The 24,177-nt window shown below is 31.4% G+C and overlaps 1 protein-coding gene across 1 annotated transcript; it reads left to right on the forward strand.

The window, feature by feature from the left end:
• The first annotated feature begins 9,394 nt into the window (after window positions 1–9,394).
• Window positions 9,395–12,880, forward strand: LOC139868279 (cytochrome P450 81Q32-like). Its single transcript, XM_071856608.1, has 3 exons — window positions 9,395–10,294; window positions 10,539–10,883; window positions 12,509–12,880. The coding sequence occupies exons 1-3, from the start codon at window positions 9,395–9,397 to the stop codon at window positions 12,878–12,880; spliced, it is 1,617 nt and encodes a 538-aa protein (XP_071712709.1).
• Window positions 12,881–24,177: the final 11,297 nt, after the last annotated feature.

Genomic DNA, 24,177 nt, shown 5'->3' on the forward strand with positions numbered 1-24,177 from the left:
GATTGTGAAATTCGTTATCATCCCGGAAAGGCGAACGTGGTGGCCGATGCTTTAAGCAGAAAGGAACGAGAACCAATTCGAGTTCGAGCAATGAATATAAAAATTCGCATGAATCTCAACTCACAAATCAAAGAAGTTCAACGAGAAGCACTTACTAAAGAAAATATAGGAAATGAAATAATGAAGAAGTATGAGAAGCAACTCGTTATACGGGAAGACGGAATTAGATATTTTGCAAATCGTATTTGGGTACCGAAGTTGGGTGGATTAAGGAAGTTGATATTGAACGAGGCACATAAGACAAGATATTCGATACATCCTGGAGTTGGAAAGATGTACCAAGATCTTAAGACGCATTATTGGTGGCCTAATTTGAAGACAGACGTTGCAACATATGTTGGGGAATGTCTAACTTGTTCCAAAGTCAAAGCAGAACACCAGAAGCCGTCAGGGTTACTTCAACAACCAGAAATCCCAGAATGGAAATGGGATGGTATTACCATGGATTTCATCACGAAGTTACCAAAGACTGCCTGGGGATACGACACCATTTGGGTGATTGTTGATCGTCTCACCAAGTCTGCACATTTCTTGCCTATAAAGGAAACGGATAGAATGGAGAAACTATTACGATTGTATATAAAGGAAGTTGTTTCAAGGCATGGAATACCTATTTCCATTATATCCGATCGTGATAGTAGATTTACATCAAAGTTTTGGCAATCACTATAGGAGGCCCTAGGAACTCGGTTGGATATGAGTACCGCATATCATCCACAAACCGATGGACAGAGTGAAAGAACGATTCAGACTCTTGAAGACATGCTCAGGGCATGTGTGATCGATTTTGGAAACGGATGGGATAAATATCTACCGTTAGCAGAATTCTCGTATAATAATAGTTATCATGCGAGCATTGGAGCTGCGCCATTCGAAGCATTGTACGGAAGGAAGTGTAGATCTCCTATCTGTTGGAATGAAGTAGGAGATCGACAATTAACTGGTCCCGAGATCATACATGAAACGACTGAGAAGATAGTGCAAATCAAGGAGAGATTAAAAACAGCCCGCAGTCGCCAAAAGAGCTACGCCGATGTCCGAAGGAAACCATTAGAGTTTCAGGTCGGGGACATGGTTATGCTAAAGGTGTCACCTTGGAAAGGTGTGATACGTTTTGGAAAAAGGGGTAAACTGAACCCAAGGTACGTAGGCCCGTTTAAGATCATCGAACGCATTGGACCGGTAGCTTATCGACTCGAGTTACCGCAACAACTCGCCGGAGTACATAATACCTTTCACGTCTCAAACCTTAAGAAGTGTCTTGCAAAGGAAGACCTCACCATTCCTCTTGAAGAAATCCATGTCGACGAGAAACTACAATTCGTCGAAGAACCAATCGAAATCATGGACCGTGAAGTTAAACAGCTCAAACAGAGTAATATACCGATTGTTAAGGTTCGTTGGAATGCTAGAAGAGGTCCCGAGTTTACTTGGGAACGCGAGGATCAGATGAAACGAAAGTATCCGCACTTGTTTCTCGATGACGCAAAATAGGTACAATTTTAAAATTTCGGGACGAAATTTATTTAACGGGGAGGTAATGTAACGACCCGCACTTTTTCGATCATTCTATACTTATAAGATTAATATTTACATAAATTAAACCTTGACAACATGATAAGCAATCCAAATTGTTGAGACTTATGTTTCCGAAAAGAGTTTTACACAACGTTTGACCGTCTAGTTTGACCGATGATATCACGAACCATACAATATATGATAATTATACGTTTGTGTATATATATGTATATATACATATTTAACATGATTAAGGAATGTTTTAATACCTCATTTTATATTAATAACAACAAGTTATATGTGTATTTTGAAACTACTAACTTAAGTTTTCAAAACGATAACTATACGTAACGTTATTTGACATAAATACTTAAGACATATAATGTTTATACATATATTGTATAAGTAATGTATTTAATCACTTTTAAGAACTTAAATACATAAAATCATATAAGTGTATTCACAAAAGATAGCTATATTTGAATCCTCATTCCATTTTTCACAAAATTTCTATACGTATACCTAGAGTATTTGTACTCGTATCATACCAAGCTTCTATACGTATTTACTAATAGTAAATACACATCAAAATCACCACCTAACCAGCCATGTTCATGCCCTTAGAGCTAGGTAATTGTATTTGGAAACAATTAGGACTAGATACATAAAATGATTACTTGAAAATTTTGTCCATATACTCCTTATGCCACGTTTTTTTGTAGTATATATACATGATCATTTTGCTTCATTTACTACTTCAATTTCCTAGCTAAAACACACACTCTTTCTTACTCTCTAAACTCCATAACAACCCAGCAAAATTCCATAAAGATCTAGCTTCAAAAACCATACTAAAACACCATAAGAAAACCATACAAAAACACTTCAAGAAAACCCTCCAAGAACACCAACTTACTTCCAATCTTTCATCCACTTCAATCACCCTTTTTGTTCTAGCTTCTTACTCCTCTTTTACAGCAAACTTATCCAAGGAACTTGAGGTAGAATTTATGTTCATAACCTTATTCAATTCATATATATATAGCTATCTTATTTTGTGGTACAAAAGTTTAACAACAAGAACATAGTTTGAATGTTTTCAAACTTGTTTGCAAACTAAATAGATCCTTCTAACTTAACTTTTAAAATACTTCAAGACATGTAACATAACTTATTTATATGTTAATTTAACAAGGTAAAACTTGGTTTTTCAAAGTATAAGTATTTTTAGAAAAATGGTCATTAAATGATTTTGTTGTAACAAAAATGTTTAATTTCATATGTTTCACTAATGTTTCACTTATGCCGTATGATTTTGAATACAAACCAAGGTATTTACAGTTCATAGTCTTAAAGAAGAACTCGATCCAAGAAGATGGCAATTTGAATCAACGAAAACGGATTTGTAACGAAGAAACTATGACCGAAACAAAATTGGTTATCCTAGATCATTTCAACTACGGGATCAATTGGAAAAAATGATATAAATCACATATTTCTAAGATAACATGATATTTTATATATATGTACTTATAATTCAATTTTATATGGTTCAGGATCACCCGTAAACAACACGAGAAGATTAATCATAAGATCCCATGATTGTACGCAACACGTCATTTGACAACACCGGTACTTTATGTACGCAACACGTCATTTGACAACACCGGTACCATGGGTCAAGATTAATCTCGACCAATACATATACGATGGGGTTTTATTTATTTTGTTGGGGGTTTTATTTATTTCATTGCGGGTATATTAAACATCTAAAAATGAACCATTAAAATTGAATTACTAACATCGGACTGCTAACTACGGACTAAGGAATTATTCAAAGTATTAAAAGTATAACAAGTATATATTTATAACGTTTGTTTAAAAATGAAAACATATTGATATATTATATATGGATAGGTTCGTGATATCAACCGGAAGACCGAGTCAAATTATTTATATCATCAAGACAAGAGTGAGTATATAGTCCCACTTTTAAACTCTAAGTATTTCGGGATGAGAATACATGTATTTTATGTTTTACGATATGGACACAAGTAACTGAAAAATATGTTCTACGTTGAGTTGTACCACTGGCATACTTCCCTGTAGCTTGGTAACTAATATTTACAGCAGTATTGTAAACGCGAATCCTGTTGATAGATCTATCGGGCCTGACAACCCCAACCGGACTGGACAACCAGTATTCAACGGTTGCACAGTACTTCGTTTTGTGACTACACTTGGTACGGTGTAGTAAGATTTCATATTAAAGGGAATATGCGACGTGAAAATGTTAAGTATGGTTACCGAGTGCTCAACCACTTAGAATACTTTTATTAAACTGTTTATATACGAAATCTTGTGGTCTATATATATATATATTGCTGCCGGCATTAAAGCTATATCTCACCAACTTTATGTTGACCTTTTAAAACATGTCTATTCTCAGGTGATTTCTAAAAGCTTCCGCTGCATCATGTTGGATCTAACCAGGATCTTGCGTACGCATGTTTGTGTCAAAAATAAAACTGCATATCCGAGATGTTGTATTGTAAAATATGCTAGAAACCGTGTTGTTGTCATCATTTGTAAAGTTTGTAAGTCGAAGATTATCGCTAAACGTTAATCTTCTTTTTATTGTCTTAAGCTTGTAACAAAAATAATGGATATGGTTTGTAATGTATAATATATGCAGTTTTCTTTCAAAAATGTCTCATATAGAGGTCAATACCTCGCAATGAAATCATACGTTATCTAACGCGTTCTTATGGTTAAGGACGGGTTATGACAAGAAACCTCAAGAACACAAACGTGTTCTCTGTTCCTGTAATTTTTTTTATCAACAACTAGAATTCAAATCAAATTTCAAATTGTAAAAATGCTATCTTGTTAGGAATTTTGTACTCAATCTAGCTGTATAATTACAGCCTCCAATATTTCCAATCAAATCCAAATTTCGAAGTCAAATCTTGTTTTTAAAAAAGTCAATAGTTTTGTTCATCATCAAATTCGAGTTCAATTCAATGTTTTGGATCAAATTGAGGTTGCAGAAAGTTTCTATGAAGGATTTGGAACGTATTTCATTTAGGAATTGTGAGCTAAAACGTATTCAATTTCAAAATCAAAGATTGACTTGTGTATCGAGTATAACTTCTGTTCAGCTATTTTTTTTTCGTTTAAATTAATTTAAACACAGCTTAAATTGTTTCTGTTTTATATATATAAATCCTAAAATAAATTAAGAAACATATCTTGGTATGGTTCATACACTGAACGATGTAAATTACAAAGAAGAAGAAGAAGAAACAGTGGAGGTTTAGATATATATATTTGTGGGTGAGAGTTAAATCAGAAAAGTCACAACAGCTCAATGGTTCGATGTGGTGTCGGGTGTTCGAGAGGTCACGGGTTCGAGACCCGGCTCTGACAGTTTTTTTTTTTGGGGCTGGTACATTAAGGTAGTCTCTAACATTTTTTTTTATTGTTATTATTATTATTGTTATTATTATCATTTATGTGATTATTATTATGTTAATTATTATTATCACTAAAATTAATATTATGAGTATTTTTTAACATGACTAATATTATTATTACCATCATTGTTATTATTATTATGATAATTGTCATTACTTATAATATTTAGAAATATCATTATTATTAATCAAATTAAGAGTATTATCATTATCGTTAGCATTAGTATAAGTATTATAATTACAATTAGGATTATTATTATTATTATTATTATTATTATTATTATTATTATTATTATTATTATTATTATTATTATTATTATTATTATTATTATTATTATTATTATTATTGCTATTATTATTACCAATATCATATTTATGTTTATAAGTAATATTACATACAAGTATGTATAAATCATACTAACAAATTTTATATGAATATTCATATACAACAAATTTGGTATTTTTAATATAATATTAATTAAATATATTAATATAACTAACTAAACACTAATCATTTTAAATATGTATATGCAAAATTAAATATATGTAATAAATAACATAAGTTATAATATATAAATTTGTTAAATTTCAAGTATACATTAATATATATATATGAATGATATAGGTTCGTGAATCCGAGGCCAACCATGCATTGTTCAGTTGTTCAATGCCGTCATATGTATTTTTACTACAAAATACAGTATTGGGAGTTTCATTTACTCCTTTTTACTCTTTACATTTTTGGGACTGAGAATACATGCGCTGTTTTTTAAATGTTTTACGAAATAGACACAAGTAATCGAAATTACATTATATGGTTGAATGATCGAAGCCGAATATGCCCCTTTTACTTGGTAACCTAAGAATTAGTAAACCAGTCTACTAATTGACGCGAATCCTAAAGATAGATCTATTGGGCCTAACGAACCCCATCCGTTGTAGCGGATGCTTTAGTACTTCGATGTTGTTTTATCATGTCCGAAGGATTTTCCGGAATGATAGGGGATATTCTTATATACATCTTGTTAATGTCGGTTACCAAGTGTTCAATCCATATGAATGATTATTTTTGTCTCTATGCATGGGACGTATGTTTATGAGAAATGAAAATCTTGTGGTCTATTAAAATGATGGAAATGATTATTTATGTTAAACTAATGAACTCACCAACCTTTTGGTTGACACTTTAAAGCATGTTTATTCTCAGGTATGAAAGAAATCTTCCGTGCATTTGCTCATTATAGAGATATTACTTGGAGTCATTCATGACATATTTCAAAAGACGTTGCATTCGAGTCATTGAGTTCATCAAGATTATTATTAAGTCAATTATAGTTGGGTATATTATGAAATGGTATGCATGTCGTCAACTTTCTATGTAATGGAAGTTTGTCTTTTAAAAACGAATGCAATGTTTGTAAAATGTATCATATAGAGGTCAAGTACCTCGCGATGTAATCAACTATTGTGAATCGTTTATAATGTATATGAACGGGTCATTTCAATTGGTGTTGGTGGCACTGTAAGAAAAGGAAGTTTCGTCAAACGTGTCGTTTCGAGAGAGAATGATTTGGTGAGTGGAGAGGTCGTAGCAACGGTATCCACGGTGATTAGATGGATAACCGAAAAAGATGCATGGAGTTGAGCGGGGTTGAAGTTTATGAGTGGTGTGTAAGTGTGGGTAGCATATACATCCGAATACGCGTAAGGTGAAGTAGTTTGGTTGATATTTGTATAGTCGAGTGTGAGGAATACGTGAAAGGATACGTGTTTTGATGTGTGATTTTAAATTTGAATTCAAAAACCAATCAAAAGATTGCATTGAGATGAAAACTTGATGATGATATGAGCGAAGGTCGGTTATGTTTCTTGTCTAGGGTTTTTATTTTTTTATTTTTTTTTATAGAAAATGAGCTAGATAAAAGTGCGATGTTAATATATATATATATTTTTAAATAATTAATCATATTTTAATTAAGATTAATGACATAATCATGGTGCTCTAAGAATTTTTCAATTTTATTTTTAATTATTTTTAAGCTTGAAAAATGTTTATTTATTATATCATCATTTTAGAATTTTAAAAGAAATTATAGATGCGTAAGTAAACACACAAAAAGGTTGACCGAATAAATCTATTTGAATACACTCCATCTTGAAAATTACTAAACACCAACTACATTTTATTAATATGCAAGTTTACATATTATAATAATTCCCTTGGGTCATAAAGTAATCTATTAGTTTATTTTCAATAACTAAATGAAATAAAATAAAAGTATTTTATATCGAAGGTGATTCGTATACGACCAATTTAAACCATACACAATTAAATGTGCATTTAATAATACACGTTTGGTGATGTATGGCTAAAATCGGTGATGTAAGGTTCATCACCGGCCAATTTATATACAACAAGAACAAAATCTATTTAAATACACTCCATGAAAAAAAAAATCATATTATATTCGCCACCGTCCTCGCATGGTTTTGTGTTTAAGTTTCAATTTATTATGTCATATTTAATGTTATTAAGTTACATTTTTGTTTTTCTTTTTTACAAATTAAAAAAATATTTTAACGTTTTCTTGAACATTCAATGAAAGTTTATTAATTCGTTTATAATATTAAATATAATATGTATATCGATAGATAACTTGAAATTAGTTGAATGTAAATATAGATCTAGATGAAGGAGAATTGAATATGAACTAGTATTGTGGTTTGCGCGGTGCTACGAATTGAGCTATTCGAAATAAGATGTTCATGCTGTTAAGTTTAAAAAATGAGGTATTCGAATTACATTGTTACCAATTCAAATAGACTATATACCTTTGATATCGACATCCTTTTTGACCTTTCTCCACCACACGAAGTGTCTCATCGATCACCTTTGAGCGGTATTTCACATGTGTGGAGTATGAGGAAGGTGATATGTAGTCAATCTTCCTCTATTGTAAAATAAAAAGAAGTCATTTCTCCACCAAGAATGAAACACTTCAAAAGTAGAGAAAAGTTGTCATCTCTCTGTTCTACATATGTAATCTAATATGTAATAAAAAAAATATTGAACACAGCACAAAAGTGACTAAGGAAAATTATACCCGAGTTTAAGATGATGGTATTAATTTGTAGCTCCTGATACAATATCATCATGAAGAACATAATACCTTCTTCTTCTGTATTGTAAGCCGAATAGATTAAACCGAATTAAATACAACCATCCCCTTTATTTCTCATAAACTTTTTATTCTTTCTTCAATTTTTTTTTTGAACGGCGATTTTTTTGGCATCAGTAGATCATTTCTTTCAACGACCCTCATCATTTGCACGTAACACACACGTTCGGGAGGAAACCCGAACCCGATCGACGGTACCCGGGAACACATCCATTTGGGAAGTGGTTCCGGGTAGGGGTCCGTGAACGAATCCGGTAAAACCTCCCTATAGGGTCAATATATACCACCATTATTGGTGTTCAATTGGTTTGAAGAATATCATGTCATCCCTAAAGATCGAATTCATGACCTCTCTCTATCCCATGACACAAAGTACATGGGGAGAACCGTTGGGCTATGCCCGCAAGTTCTATTCTTTCTTCAATTATTAATTTATTTTTGCATTTTTTAGTATTGTATTGATTAAATATGTAACAATAAAGAAACATTGTAAGAAAAGTTGAACTGAATGCAACACAACAAAGATTCAAAAGTTGAAACAAACAAATAGTCCATTGTTTTTGGAATTAAGTTTAAACAAAGACAAACCTGAAACCCATTTGTAGTTGCAGCGACACCAGCAAATTCAGTAACTATAAACAAAAACAGCTGTAAGTTGAGCGAGCGGTGGTAGCGATTGTGTTCAACTAAAGCCACGACACCCCTAACAAATGAAGATATTTTAGGCTAAATGATTTGGGCTGAACCCTTAATGTATCAGGTAAGTCGGGTTTAAATGGATTATGGATTGTATCAAATAGTAACCGTCCTTTTAACCCAATCAATTTAAGTGAAATTCACGTAAATTAGAATATATATAAATATGAAATAATGAACACTGATATTTCCAAACAAGTTTTTTATAAATTCATACAAATTTATTAAACTGATATGCTACACACAAGTTTTTTGCTACAATTTATTGAAGTGTGGGAATATATCAAAAATTTGTTTAGAAATATTACCTCTTCCATTATGAATACCATATCACCCCTATTCATATATCTCGATTAATTGCCATCACTAATCCTGTCCCTATATCTCAAATCTTTGCATCACTCACAATTGTATACTTACATGAAGGGATAAAAATAGAAAGAAAGAAGAAAAAAAACTCTTCACATGGATCATACCTGGACCACCATCGTACTACTCTTTGCAGTTTCATTACTTTTCGTTACTAAATTCCGTCGCAAATCATCCAACCTTCCTCCAACTATCTTCCCAACAATCCCAATTATCGGCCATCTTCACCTCTTAAAGAAACCACTCCACAGAACATTATCCACTCTCTCTGAAAAACACGGCCCGATCCTTTTACTGTGTTTTGGGTCCCGTAACGTCCTCTTAGTTTCCTCTCCTATCTCCAAACAATGCTTTACAGAAAATGACGTCGTATTTGCTGACCGCCCTCGTTTACTAGTCGGCAAGATTCTGGGTTCCAACTACACCAGTTTAGGTTTCGCACCCTACGGAAACCACTGGCGCAACCTTCGACGTATTTCAAACACCGAGATCTTTTCATCTAATCGTATTAACGAGTTTCGTGATACACGTGCCAACGAAGGAAGATTTTTGGTACGTAAACTGATCTCCGAATCATCTTCTCCTGTAAATTTAACTTCGGTGTTTCATGAGATGATATGGAATGTGATGATGACAATTTTATCTGGGAAGAGGTTTTTTGGTGGTTGTGTGGATCTTGAAGAAGGGAAAAGATTTAAGGAGTTAGCTAACGAGACGTTTTTGGTATTTGGTGCTACGAATTTAGGGGATCATTTGCCGATTTTAAGATGGTTGGGAGTTAAAGGATTTGAGAACAAGTTAATTGAGTTGCAGAAAAAGAGAAATGAGTTCATTCAAGGTTTGATTCATCAAATTCGGATTGCAAAAGAGGAAAAAATCGAAAATGATAGTATGATGGAAAAGATGATGAAGAACACGGTGGTTGATGTGTTATTAAAGCTTCAAGAAACAGATCCTGTATTCTACACAGATGAAGTTATTCGTAGTTTAGTGCTGGTAAGATTGTAGTATTTTCATTAATTTTCCCTTAATTACGTACTTATCTTTCTGGAATCAATCTCTTTACCCTCGAGTAACCTAACTGTATGACTGTCTGCATCCTACTTCTCATTCCCTGTATATATCAACGAGATAGTCAGATTGAGTATTGTTGTTGTTGTTGTCGGTTGGTTATATATCTTATCAAGATTTGTTTTGGTATGTTTTAATAAACCTTTCATCTTTTTGATGATTGATTTAGAATCTATTAGATGCGGGTACCGATACTTCAACTACTACAATGGAATGGGCATTTTCCCTTTTGCTCAACCATCCACATATTCTGACCAAGGCACGGGCTGAAATCGATAATCAAGTAGGAAAAAGCCGACTTATTGATGAATCGGATATCATCAACCTGCCTTATCTCGTTTGCATTGTGAAGGAGACTTTACGAATGTACCCACCAGGTCCATTACTACTACCTCATGAGCCATCAAAGGATTGTGTTGTTGAAGGATATCACATTCCGCGTGGGACAATGCTACTCGTCAATCAGTGGGACATACAACAACAACAACAACAACAACAAAACCCAATCCCATATGTATGGGGTATGGGGAGGTGGGACGTAGACAATCCTTCCTCTATCCTTGAATAAAGAGAAATCATTTCTCCACCCCGAGTGAAACACTCACAAGAGTAGAGAGAGTCATCCCTCTCTCGATTCGCCGGATAAAGAGATTGCTTCTAAGCGTACCTCCGGCCAAAAAGTAGATTGGGAGAGAATTAGTGAAGAAATGGTTGATATGAGCGAAGGCCCTGGACTCAGCTTGCACAAAGCTCAGCCTTTGCTAGCCAAGTGTAAACCGCGTTCTATGACTCGGTCGCTAGTTTATGAGACTGGCTAGCTTCATTTCCTGTGTGTATACAAGTAAAAATTCGAAAAGTTTAATGTAAATATGACCCCTGTAAGCGGTCCGTTGTTAGCATCAACTTGTCTTTGACATTGGCTGTGTTGTTTTTCTAGTAAAGCTAGATATGATAAATATTCAAGTAGGTCAACCGCTTTCTTTCTTTGTTACGGTATATTTATTATTTTTAGATAATTGTGAGAACTCAGTTCTTCACTATTATAGTACTATTACTAGTGTCCAATTATTATAGACTTTTACTGGGAAAAAAATGGTACATTGGTACACTCTACATTAAGAGTATAGTTCTTTATCTCTTATGACTAGTCTAATCCATTTAACTAGCTTTTCGATATATAAACAAGTCTAGATACCTAGTACTAGTTGAGTATTCTCTCCTTCACAATTTAATAAGGGTGTGTTTGGCCGCGCAGCTTGTTGGGGATTATGGGAGCTTGAGCTTATTTTTTTCGTAAGCTTAAGCTAGTAGCATCGTTTGGATGACATAAGTTTTCGAGCTTATGAAAAAAATAAGCTCCAGAAAAAGAAGCTAGTTGGAGTAGCTTTTATAAATATGCTCCTAAGCTTTCTAGCTTTATGATGTTTAAAATTACACTTTTGTCCCTTATATAATTATCTATCATATATTTTATTGTCTATTTTAGTCAATTTACAAACAATAAGCTCCAGCTCCAGCTACTTTTACCAAACACTTATTAAAAAATAAGCTCCAGTTTTCAACTTGAAAAATAAGCTCCAGCTACCAGCTTCGTCCATAAGCTCTAGCTCCAGCTATAAACTCCAGCTCCAGCTAGTAACACCAAACACACCCTAAGTTGGTTTTCTTTTTTGAGATGTACTTTGAAAAATAGATAATAAAAAAAATATTAAAATTGAACAGAAAATTAAAGTACAATGAAATTAAAGTACAATGTGATAATAATATTTTTTCAAACTATGACTTTTCTCTTGAGACTATTAAATTTGATCAAACGAAGTATAAAAGTTTAAGTACTAGCTAATACGAGCCAATTAAGATAATCTGTACTAGCTAAGAGCATTTTTTAATCCTTCAGAAAACATAATTTAAATTACAATCTATTCAAAGATCTAATTAAGCTAAAACCCTAATTTGAGTATTATGGGTAAGAATTCAGGTTGGAAAAAAAAGGAAACAAACATACCGACTGTTTCACGTGTCCTACAGAATAGGAAAACAGGTTTTGAAGAAGAAGATTCGAGTGCTGAAGGTAGTATATCATAAACGAGTGTCAATGATACTGGTGATTCTACTAATCTCATGGAAAATTGTTCGAAGGATCAAGATGTTGACAAGGTTAGTGTCCATTCTGTGGGGAATAATTCGAATGAATATGAATCAGATAATGGGAAGGAGATAAACAAGCAATCTTCTGCGTTAAAGTCTAATTCAGTGTTTAAGGATAAAAAAGATTTTTCAAAGTTGTCAAATGATGATGGAAAGGGTCCGATTGTCGAGCATGTAATTCTTATGAATGATGGCCAGTCTCCATCTCCTATAAAAGATGGTAAGCCCACATATCTTAAACCCTTGTTTAAAGAAATGGTTGATAATACACACGCTGTTAAAAAAGTGCACTTTAGGTTTATGGAGCCTATAGAAGAAGAAGAACAAGGAGTTGGCGTTATGATTCATATATCATCTAGTTAAGGAAGCATCTTCTAGATATAATCATACTCTATATGGCTATTTCTTGGGTAAAAGAGTTGCATGCCCTATGGTAGAAAATTATGTTCTTAATGTGTGGCGAAAATATGGCTTGGAAAAGATTATGATGAACTCGAAAGTATTCTTTTTCTTTAAATTTTCGTTGGAACAAGGTATGAAAGGTGTTTTCGAAGCGGGTCCATGGTTTATTAGAACCATCCCTATCATTCTGAACAAATGGTCTCCAACTCTTTTGCTTACTAAAGAAGATTTAACGAAGATTCCGGTATAGTTTAAAATCCATGATGTTCCACTTGCTGGGTATACGGCGGTTGGGTTAAGTTCAATTGCCTCTAGAATTGGAATGCCACTAATGCTTGGTACACAAGTACTATGTGTATGGAGTCATGGGGTAGACAGAATTACGTGAGAGCCTAAATAGAAGTGTATGCGAAAGATGATGTAGAGAAGTTGGTTGTGGCTACGCCTTGTTTAGATGGTAATGGTATAACTAATGGTATAACTAAGGATGAAGTGCGTATTGAATATGAATGGAAACTGCCACAATGTGGTGGATGCAAAGTATTTGGGCACAAAGACACAATGTCCAAAGGCGATCCCTGTGAAGAATGTAGTTATCGAAACTATGGATGGTTTTAAAGAAGTGACTAAGAAATCAGGTAGGAATATAGCTAGAAACAAGGGTGACAATATTAAACATGTTGATGGTTTTCATGTGGGTATGAAGCAACAATTTGTTTACAGGCCCATTATAAAGGAACATGACAAGAATAAAGAAGGGAAGAAATATGGGAAGGATCCTATGGCGGGTACTAGTGTCATAAATGAAACGACCAATCCATTTGGAGTTCTAAATGAGGTCGATGAGGAGCTGAAAAATGTAAAAAAAAATAAAGGTATTAGACTATTTGTAATGGTTGGGGGCATGGGTTGGTGGCTTGGGTTAATTTTTGTATTTTTTTATTACTAAGACGTGTGGGTTATTTGTGTGGAGTAGTGGTGGTGTGGGTTTTTAGTGTGGGTTGTTAGTGGAATGCTGATGTGGCATTTTACATTTAATTTTTGTGTTTTATTAATTTTTTTATATTTGTATGTGTAAAATAATAATAATAATAAAATAATAATAATAATAATAATAATAATAATAATAATAATAATAATAATAATAATAATAATAATAATTTTAAAGTGTCAAACGGCTATATTTTTCAAACCCAAACGGATATATTTTTTTTTTTTTTTCTATAGAAAGCCCAGTTTACCATTATTAATTAACACTTCAAAATTTCTAAACTTTAAAACATCTCAACTTCTATAACACTATCAATATTTCAAAATGAATCCGTTAAATATTTACATACAGGTTAATTATGGTGGTGAATTTGATCGGGAAGTTATGAATTATCAACCTTGCTGGCAACAAGAGTATTTCATTGATGCGCGCGAGTATGACTTATCGAAGTTGATTGAGTTTCTTAAGGAAGACCTACCTTTGATGTTCAAACATGTTTGGTATTTCAAAAAACTCAACGTTCCCGCCTCGCTACTTGAAGATGACCACGATTGGTTTGCTTTGGTTGGGCGAGCCTTGGTACGTTATCAATCATTTATGCTTTATATCGAATTTAGGGATGAAAGCCACGCCCTTGAGCAAAGTGAAGATGAAGGAAGACCTGAATCTCCGCCGTTTCAGCAATACGATATTCGCGATTACGAAGATTGATGACTAAATTTAATGAAGAAAGTCGTTAGGAATTAATGTAATCGTTTTAGGAACTAAGTTGTTTTTGTATTTTCAGGAATTAATGTAATCTTTTTAGAAATTAATGCAATAAACGGCTATATTTTATGGAAATAAGTAAACATGAAGTACATTAAATTAAATTACTAAAATAAAAAATTGCATAATTTAAAATTCCTAAACGAAACTAGAAAATACATAACAAATTACTCATTATTATTAGTGGTGCGAAAGTAAGGTGATAAGTTCAAAACTTGCTCGTTTAATCTGCCTCTAACTGTTTATGAACTTGCTTATCTCTTATATCCATAACCCTTGCATCTCGATCCCTCAAATCCCTTTCTAACCGTCGTGGTGAGTTCCTTTATATCATTTTTTCTTGTCTTCGTCCAATAACAAAACTGTTGAACTACTAGCTTCTCCCTCCACTTCTTCTTCCGCCAAACTACTAACAAAATTAACAATTTTTCATCATCCGAATCGTCGTCAATAAGAAACTCGAGCATCTTGAATGTTTTATCCATTTATGAAATTTTATAGTGTATGTAAGTTGAAAAGAAAAATAAGATTGAAAGAAAGATTTGAATGTTAGAATGAGTAATATAAAGGTTGTAAGTAACTAGAGGGGGGTGAATAGTTACTTAGTGTAATTTTGAAAACTTTTTCGATTTAGAACTTGGGATTACTATAGTGTGATTTGAATTGTTTGTTAGCAAGTATATTAAATACAAAGATAAGGGATAAGAGAACAAACACGGAGATTTATAGTGGTTCGGGAAGATGTTAACTAATCTTCCTTAATTCACTCCTCAATTCTAGCGAATTGAGAGTTAGTTTCACCATGATGCTCCAAACTCGGTAGAGTGTCCGGGTACAACACTAGCTCATTGATAAGCCGCAACTTATGAACCCTTACGTCCTGTTGAAGAATTCACAATCACCAAAAGTTCTTACCACAATATCCTAATGCTATCACTAAGTGAAACCTCACTTATCTTCTAGATCCCTTTAAGAAGATAATTTACAAGTAAACTCACAACTAAGTTTACAATCACTCTTTCTTGAATCACTCTAAATTGATTACAATGAAAATTTGAATGATATCAGTAAATGTATGGAAATGTAAGTGCAAGAGGTGAGTCTTCAAGTGCTCCAAGGTTTGGCTTTTATAGGAAAGAGAAATTCAAACCCGGATAACTTCGGCTCACCCCACGGTCGACCGTGCAGCTTTGTTCTCTGAATTTTGTAGCTGTTTGAGATATTTTACTTTGGATTTTTCCTTTATTAGATGGCTGCAATTAGTTGCCAAAAACATCTGAAATGACCTGAATTACCCCTTTTGTCTTGGAGGCATTCTTTGAAGTTGACCTTGGCTTAAAAGGAGTAAGTCACTTTGTACTAGAAAGGTGTCATTGATTTCCTTTTAAGGGAAATGCAAAATTTTGATCCCATGACAACCATATGCTTCCAAATTTCAAGTCACAAGTCTTCAACCCTTTTGTCAATACTAGTTTTGCAAGTATGTGCTCTTATTGGTTACTTGCAAACTTCCAATTTAGACTACCTTGTTTTTATATGAAGACTTTTGGGAGTTTACACTAAACTCTTATTAAACACATAATTAGTGCTTAATGGTTAATCAAGTGGAGAGCATCTCTTTAATTGGGACTTAATGACCATCTTTAAGTTTATTACTTTTCATAAAAATACATTTTAAAAAAGAACTTTTAGCCATACTTGAATGTTTAATCTTAATCATAAGCTAAAAGTATCATTAAGATGTCATTAAGTGTGATTAACTAAAATTAGTGTTTTAGTGACCAAAACTCATTTGCATATGAAGGGGGCAACTATTCTAAGTATGTTCAAACAAGTTTTGTAAATTATAGATGCCCCGAAGTAGTCAAACTTTTTTTGATCAAAAATCGGACAGTGGGTTTAACGATGTGACACCCCGTATAAAACAATCGTGTACGGATCATCAACAACAGGATCATTACAAGGTCGAACACTATATGCTGTTTGAAAACCAGTTTAGCATTCATGAAAATATAGCATTTTACAAAAGATAACGTGCTTCCTATGAATAGAAGCATAAACATAAGTACGTGACCCAAAGATCGTTACAAAGCCAGTGTTTGAAAATAACGTAAGTTACGAATGCAAAATAAAAGTTCCATGATTGAGACATCTCTAAGTAATGCAGCGAAAGTCTAACACATCAAGTCTGTAACACCAAGACAGCAAGTCTAACAGCGGAAGCAACAACGTCTAAGCACCTGAGAAATACATGCTTAAAAAGTCAACACAAATGTTGGTGAGTTATATTTTGTTCGTAATCAGTAATGTAATGTAGGCCACGAGATTTCATTGCTTCAACCAGCAGTTTAATTCAGTAATTCAAATTAGTATGATAAAGTATATGTTTAACCGTGGGCACTTGGTAACTAACTTAACGTAATATCACCCCCTAAAAGTACACTTGGCGAGTGCGTATGTTTACGAAGTATTAAACACCCATTAAATGCTAGCGACACTAGCCCGAGTAGGGATGTCAAACCCTATGGATCCATATCTAAGATTCGCATTCACCGGTTCAAAGACCAATGACTAAACGTTACCGAGCTAAGGGGAAAGTATATGCCGTTGTATAACCCACACATATAATAAGTTTAAGTACTCGTGCCTAGTATGTAAAACGTAAAATGCGCATGTATTCTCAGTTACCAAAATAGTTAAAGTAAAAAGGGATGCTATAACTCACAGTGTAAAGTAGTTAAGTTGATTCGAGATAAGTTTGTAAGTAGTTGGTCCGAAAGGTCCTCAACCTAAGTCAAAAGTTACTAAGTCAGTAAATCGTTCCCAAAGGTTTAAAAGTATGTTAATTAAGTCTTAAGTATCATCATCATTCATCATAAGTCAAAAAGGATAAAGTAAGTTTCGTTCAAGAATAGAGACCGAAGCAAAGGCTGACTTTGATCAGATGCTACGACCTCTACGTAAATCGAAAAGATGCGTAATCAGTGGCTATGGCTCCGTATGTGAGTCCCATAGTTTCTGACCAAAATTCAGAACAAAACTCGTCTTCGTTTGACCGTGGCGACGGTTTAAGTGCGAGTAGATCAGAAATTTCAGCACAACGTTAAAAGGGTGTAGTGACTTTCGGAAGGCTATAAATCCTAAACCGTAAATTGGATTAAGCCAACTCTTAAACGAAAAGTCATCTACTCGAACCGAAAAATCTGGAAATTAACTTTTCCAGTAGCCCAGGTTACTGATCAGTTCCCAAATCAGTAAGAAAGGTGTTCCGGTGGGTTCTTGGTGCTTGATGCTCATCACGGTTCTCATCCTTGATGCTTGTAGCTTCAAGTGTACAACTCGTTGATGTGTTTCATCATCTTAACCAAGGTTTGACCATCATAACACTTGTGTATGTCTAAGATAAGTAGCACAACTCATTTAAGTGTTGCAAGTAGTTTGATGAACCAAAGTTACATCAAAATCTTAGATCCGACACATACATAAGTTCTAATGATAATATTAAGCTATAAACTTGAAAGTAAACTAAATAAACAAGATCTTAAATTGTAGAACTTAGATCTTAGTTAGATCTTAAAGATCCTGGACTAGAAAGTCTAGATCTAGTGTTCTTAAGTTAGATCCTAAGTTACAAAACTTGGATCTTCACTTTAATGAAACCATAAGTTATGAAACTTAGATTTTTATCTTGTAAAATGTATTCAAGCTTACAAGCTTTTGTTTACAATAAAATAAGTAGACCATAAGCTGTAGAAACTTAGATCCAACATAAGTGTATGAAGTTATAACTAGAAAGTTAAACTTCCATGTTCTTGAACTTACAAGTTTAACTTTAGTTCAAGAAAAATGAGATCAAGATTAGCTAGTAATACTTGACCAAGCTCATGAATCACGAATTTAATTAGTACAAAAGAAAGAAATAAACTAAATCTACAAGTATTAATTTCATGTTTGTTTCATACTTAAGAAAATTCAAGTCAAGCTTGGATCTTAAGAATTTAAGTCTACAAAGCAAGAACATAAGTATGCTCTCAAGGCTTATGAGTTTTAGATCTTTAAAACATTTAAGTGTAGAACCATAAACTAACAAGTTTAGATTATTATTCTTGGTTCTTCATCAAACAAAAGATGGAAGTAACCAAGATTACATGAAGATACAAGTTATAGAACTTGATCTTTAACAACAACAAACAACAATAAACTTCAAACTAGTAAATGATGATGATGTATGTCAACTTTAATGGAAGAAAAAGAAGGAAAATAAAGTCTTGTTACTTACAAGCTTGAGAGAAAATGTTGAGAGAAAAAGATGGTGTAAGTTTGTGTGTGAGAAAATGAAGTAATACATAAGTAAATAAGTAATAAAAATTGAAAAATGGAACTCCTCCCTCCTTGCATAAAGTGGACGGGTTCAAGGGGTTAAAAGGGGGAAGTCAAAAGCCAAATTTCAAGCATGGGGTGAAGGTGTAAGCTTAGAATGGTATTAAAGTTAAATGTATGGGAAAGAGTTCTAGCATGCTTGTAAGATTTTGTCTCCAACTTAAGTTAATTAATCCATGTTTATCATTAATAAAACACTAGCTTAAAAGTGGGCTTACTAGTCCATTAAGGAATTAGGGTGGGCTTTCAAGTCCATGTCCATTAATAAAGGCCCAAGTCCAAGTATGTATGCAACAATTAAATAAATAAAGCCCAAGTAATTAACTACTAACATTAGTTAATTAAAAATGATTAATAAAAAAAATTAATCATGAACGTAAATAGTATCCGAAATTTTATTCGTGAAAAACGTGTGTCACAAAGACAAGTCGGGGCATGGAAAGTCAATTAAGGTGCTAAGTCCATTAAGGTAACTAGTAAGCATTAGTAAACACTAAGCTCAATTAAATAAGCCCTTAAGCCAAGTAATTGTTATAATAAATAGCAATCAAGTTTGCACAGTCATAATATTCCAATTACGACAAAAGTTTAACGCGTACCATGTACGTATCTCGTTTAAAATGATAAGTGACACCAACGGTCGTAAAAGTATTCGGGGATTAAGTTAAGTGATTACACACTTAATAGCACGTAGTAAGATATTAATGAGAGTAATTAACCATGATAAAAGATCCCAGAGCATAAGCTAGCTCAGTACGCACAAATACACAATTTCGTGAAAGCACAAAGCACAAAAGCAAGTCGAAAAAGTCGGGTCATTACAAACGACCCGTCCTAATTCATCCGGATGAATACATTACAATTGGTTACATCCCGAGTTACTTGACCTCTATATGATACGTTTTACAAACATTGCATTCGTTTTTAAAAGACAAAATTTCATTACATCGAAAGTTGATGACATGCATACCATTTCATAATATATTCAACTATAATTGACTTAATAATAATCTTGATGAACTCAACGACTCGAATGCAACGTCTTTTGAAATATGTCATGAATGACTCCAAGTAATCTCTCTAAAATGAGCATATGCACAGCGGAAGATTTCTTTCATACATGAGAATAAACATGCTTTCAAGTGTCAACTAAAAGGTTGGTGAGTTCATAGGTTTATCATAAACAATAAAATTCATCATTTTGAAAGACCACAAGATTTAAATACTGCATGGTACAAATGGGCTCGAATCCTATACCCACCTGTAATGCACATGCGATATCTTTTAAATACAGTACACCTTTCTCGTGTACGAAATCCTTTTTCCATAAATCTTAGTAACCATACACATATCTCGTGCACAAAAACTAATACACATAACCTGTGTATAAAAATCATTCTCTCGATACATAACATTCACATCAATTTGTGGCAATTATCATGTCCACATAATTCAATGGTGAAAATTATCATGTCCACATAATTCAATGGTGGCAATTATCATGTCCACATAATTCAATGGTGGGAATTATCATGTCCACATAATTCAATGGTGGCAATTATCATGTCCACATAATTCAACGGTGGCAATTATCATGTCCACATAATTCAATGGTGGAAATTATAATGTCCACATAATTCAATCATAATCAACAGAACTTCCATCTGCATAATAATTCATCCGAGGAATGTTTTGCTTGTGTCATATCGCGTCAAACATTTATAAAAGCATTTCATGTATTCTTAGTTCATAATATATTTTAAAAGCATTTAATAAAGCAGTTGTAAAAACAGCGCATGTATTCTCAGTCCCAAAAATGTAAAGAGTAAAAGGGAATCAAATGAATTCACAATACTGTATTTTGTAGTAAAAATACATATGACGATATTGAACAATGCAGGGTTGGCCTCGGATTCACGAACCTATATCATATATATATATATATATATATATATATATATATATATATATATATATATATATATATATATATATATATATATATATATATATATATATGTATATATATATATATATGTATATATATATATATATGTATGTATATATATATATATATATGTATATATATATATATATATATATATATATATATGTATATATATATATGTATGTATATATTAAAACGTATAATCGTAATCGAATAAATTTATTATATCTTAATTTTTATATTATATATTTAATTTGTGTATATATTCAAAATAATTAATATTTATTTAGTTATATTAATATATCCATATTTATATATATAATTGTTTAGTGTTATATTTAAAATCAATAGTTTGTTTTGTATAAGTATTTATATAAATAATATTATTAGGTTTGATATATATAGTTATGTGAAATATATTCATAGTATAGGTAATAAGTATATTTTATGTAAAAAATATTTATCTGTTTAAAAATATAGTTTTGATAATAATACTGATTTACTAATAATAATAATAATAATTTTATTAATAATAATTCTAATAATGATATCGTTAATATCAATACTTATAATAATAATAATAGAAATCTTATTGATAATCATATTGCTTAATAATAATACTTATATTGGTAGTAATATTAGTAATAACAATAATAATAATAATAATAATAATAATAATAATGATAATCGTAATTGTAACTAGGGTTATGGTAGTAAATATAATAAATGGTAACTAATACTTATATTAGTAATAATAACAGTAATAACTAATATTCATAATACTTAATAATAATAATAAATAATAATAATTCTATTACTTAATGATATTAATAATAATAACAATAATGATAAGTGTAATAATAACAATAATAATAATCATAATAACAATATTAATAATAATAATAATACTAATACTAATACCACTTAATGATATTATTTTGTAATAACAAAAATGATAATACTACTAATCCTATTATTCATTAGCATAATACCAACAATTATTAATAATAATAACAATAACAATAACAACAATAATAATAATAATAATAATAATAATAATAATAATAATAATAATAATAATAATAATAATAATAATAATAAAAAGAAAAGAAAAGAGGACTACCTCTAAAATAGCCTTTTTTCTAAAAAAAATTATGTCATCGCCTAGGTTCGAACCCGAGACCACTCGCTACCCCGACCATTCCCTTAACCATCCTGCTGTCGCCCATTTTTCTGGTTTATTATCCTTCTAAAATTGGTATAACCCGTATATACATATGACCATGTTCTTCTTCCCCATTAATAAATTGACCAATACTCAAAGCTATCGGATACACTAATTACCATTTTGACTTGGATTGTAAAACAGAAACAGAATCGTTTAGAATGTATGTGAATTACCAGAACAAAAAAAAATAAACGAATTTAATTGTTACAGCTTTTTTTTTATGAAGAACGTGACTCAAATCTTGATTTTGATATTGAAAATGTTTTAAACAAAATTTATAACATGAAAACTGTTCTAAATACTTTCTATAAACCTTCTGTAACATCAATTTAATCCAAAACATCACAACAAGTTCGAATTTCTTGATGAACAGATGGTTGACTTTTTTTATTTAAAATCTTTGACTCAAAAATTTGAGATCGTTATGAAAAATTGAGATATGAGATTTTGCAGAAAGTTTGAGTAACAGAATCCTAACAAAACTGTATTACTAGATTGTGAAATTTGATTGTAATTCGAGCTATTGATAAAATGACACAAGAACAGGGGTGTCGTGGTGTATTCTTCAAATTTTTAATTTAATTTATCTCTTTTAACTCGAATTATAGTAGTAGAAGGTTATATAGAGTTTAACAATTATAACTACAACTGGATTATCTCAATTAACGTTTGGATTATAGCTTGATTGGCTCGACAGCTTAATATTATGTCAGAAGAAAAGTATCATCTACTTTTAACTGTATTTGTTTGATACTGGGATTAGTTGGAACGATTCGTACCAGTTTGCATATATAAAACAGATTATATTACGGATTGATAGTTATGTGCAACGGATTTGGCTCCTTTTTCCTTGATTTTATATATAAAATTAATTTTAATAATAATAATTCTATTAATAAATATAATAATAGTACTGAATATAATAATAATACTATAAATAATAATAAGTTGTTTTATATCAATAATTATAAAATTTTTATTAACTTCTGTAATAATAATATTACTAATTATATTAGAGATAAATAATAATAACAATAATGATATTAATAATATTAATAATGATAACAATAACATTAGTAATAATAATAACAATTTAAATGTATCAATTTCATATACACACATTTTAATAATACTAATACATTATTACTAATAATAGAATACTAATAATATTAATAATAATAATATCTATTAATAATACTAATATTAATCATAATAACTAACATTATAACTCTATTACTAGTTATAATAATGATAATATTAACAATAATAATAATAATAAATCAAATGTACTATACTTTTAATAATATTAATAATACTAATATTAATATTAATAATAATAATGAATGTAATAATAATATAATAACTATAATTAAACTTGTAATTATATTTTAATATATTAGCATTACAATTTATTAATTATGTAATATTTAATAATTATGTCATATATTACATGATAACATTTATTGAATTACAATATTATAATTATTAATAGCAATCCTATATATATAGATAATATATATATATATATATATATATATATATATATATATATATATATATATATATATATATATATATATATATATATATATATATATATATATATATATATATGTGACGATCGCTCCAAATCCATATGGACGAACACGTCATTCATTGATTTCATTGCGAGGTATTTGACCTCTATGTGATACATTTTGTAACATTGTATTCGTTTGAAAAGGTATTTCATAAATGAATATATAAATTCCAGGTTTTTAACATCTGATGATTCCTACGTATAGACAATCACCATTTAAATGGTTTACAATAATACATCTGTTGACAATACAGTCAAAATAAGATACATGGTAATGGTTTGGTGAATGCAAGTTTCTTGTATATAGCATGTATGACTCCAAGCACATATCTTGTATCACGTATAAGCAAACAGCGGAAGACTT

Source organism: Rutidosis leptorrhynchoides, chromosome 9 (genome assembly GCF_046630445.1).
Source record: "Rutidosis leptorrhynchoides isolate AG116_Rl617_1_P2 chromosome 9, CSIRO_AGI_Rlap_v1, whole genome shotgun sequence".
Lineage (NCBI taxonomy): Eukaryota > Viridiplantae > Streptophyta > Magnoliopsida > Asterales > Asteraceae > Rutidosis > Rutidosis leptorrhynchoides.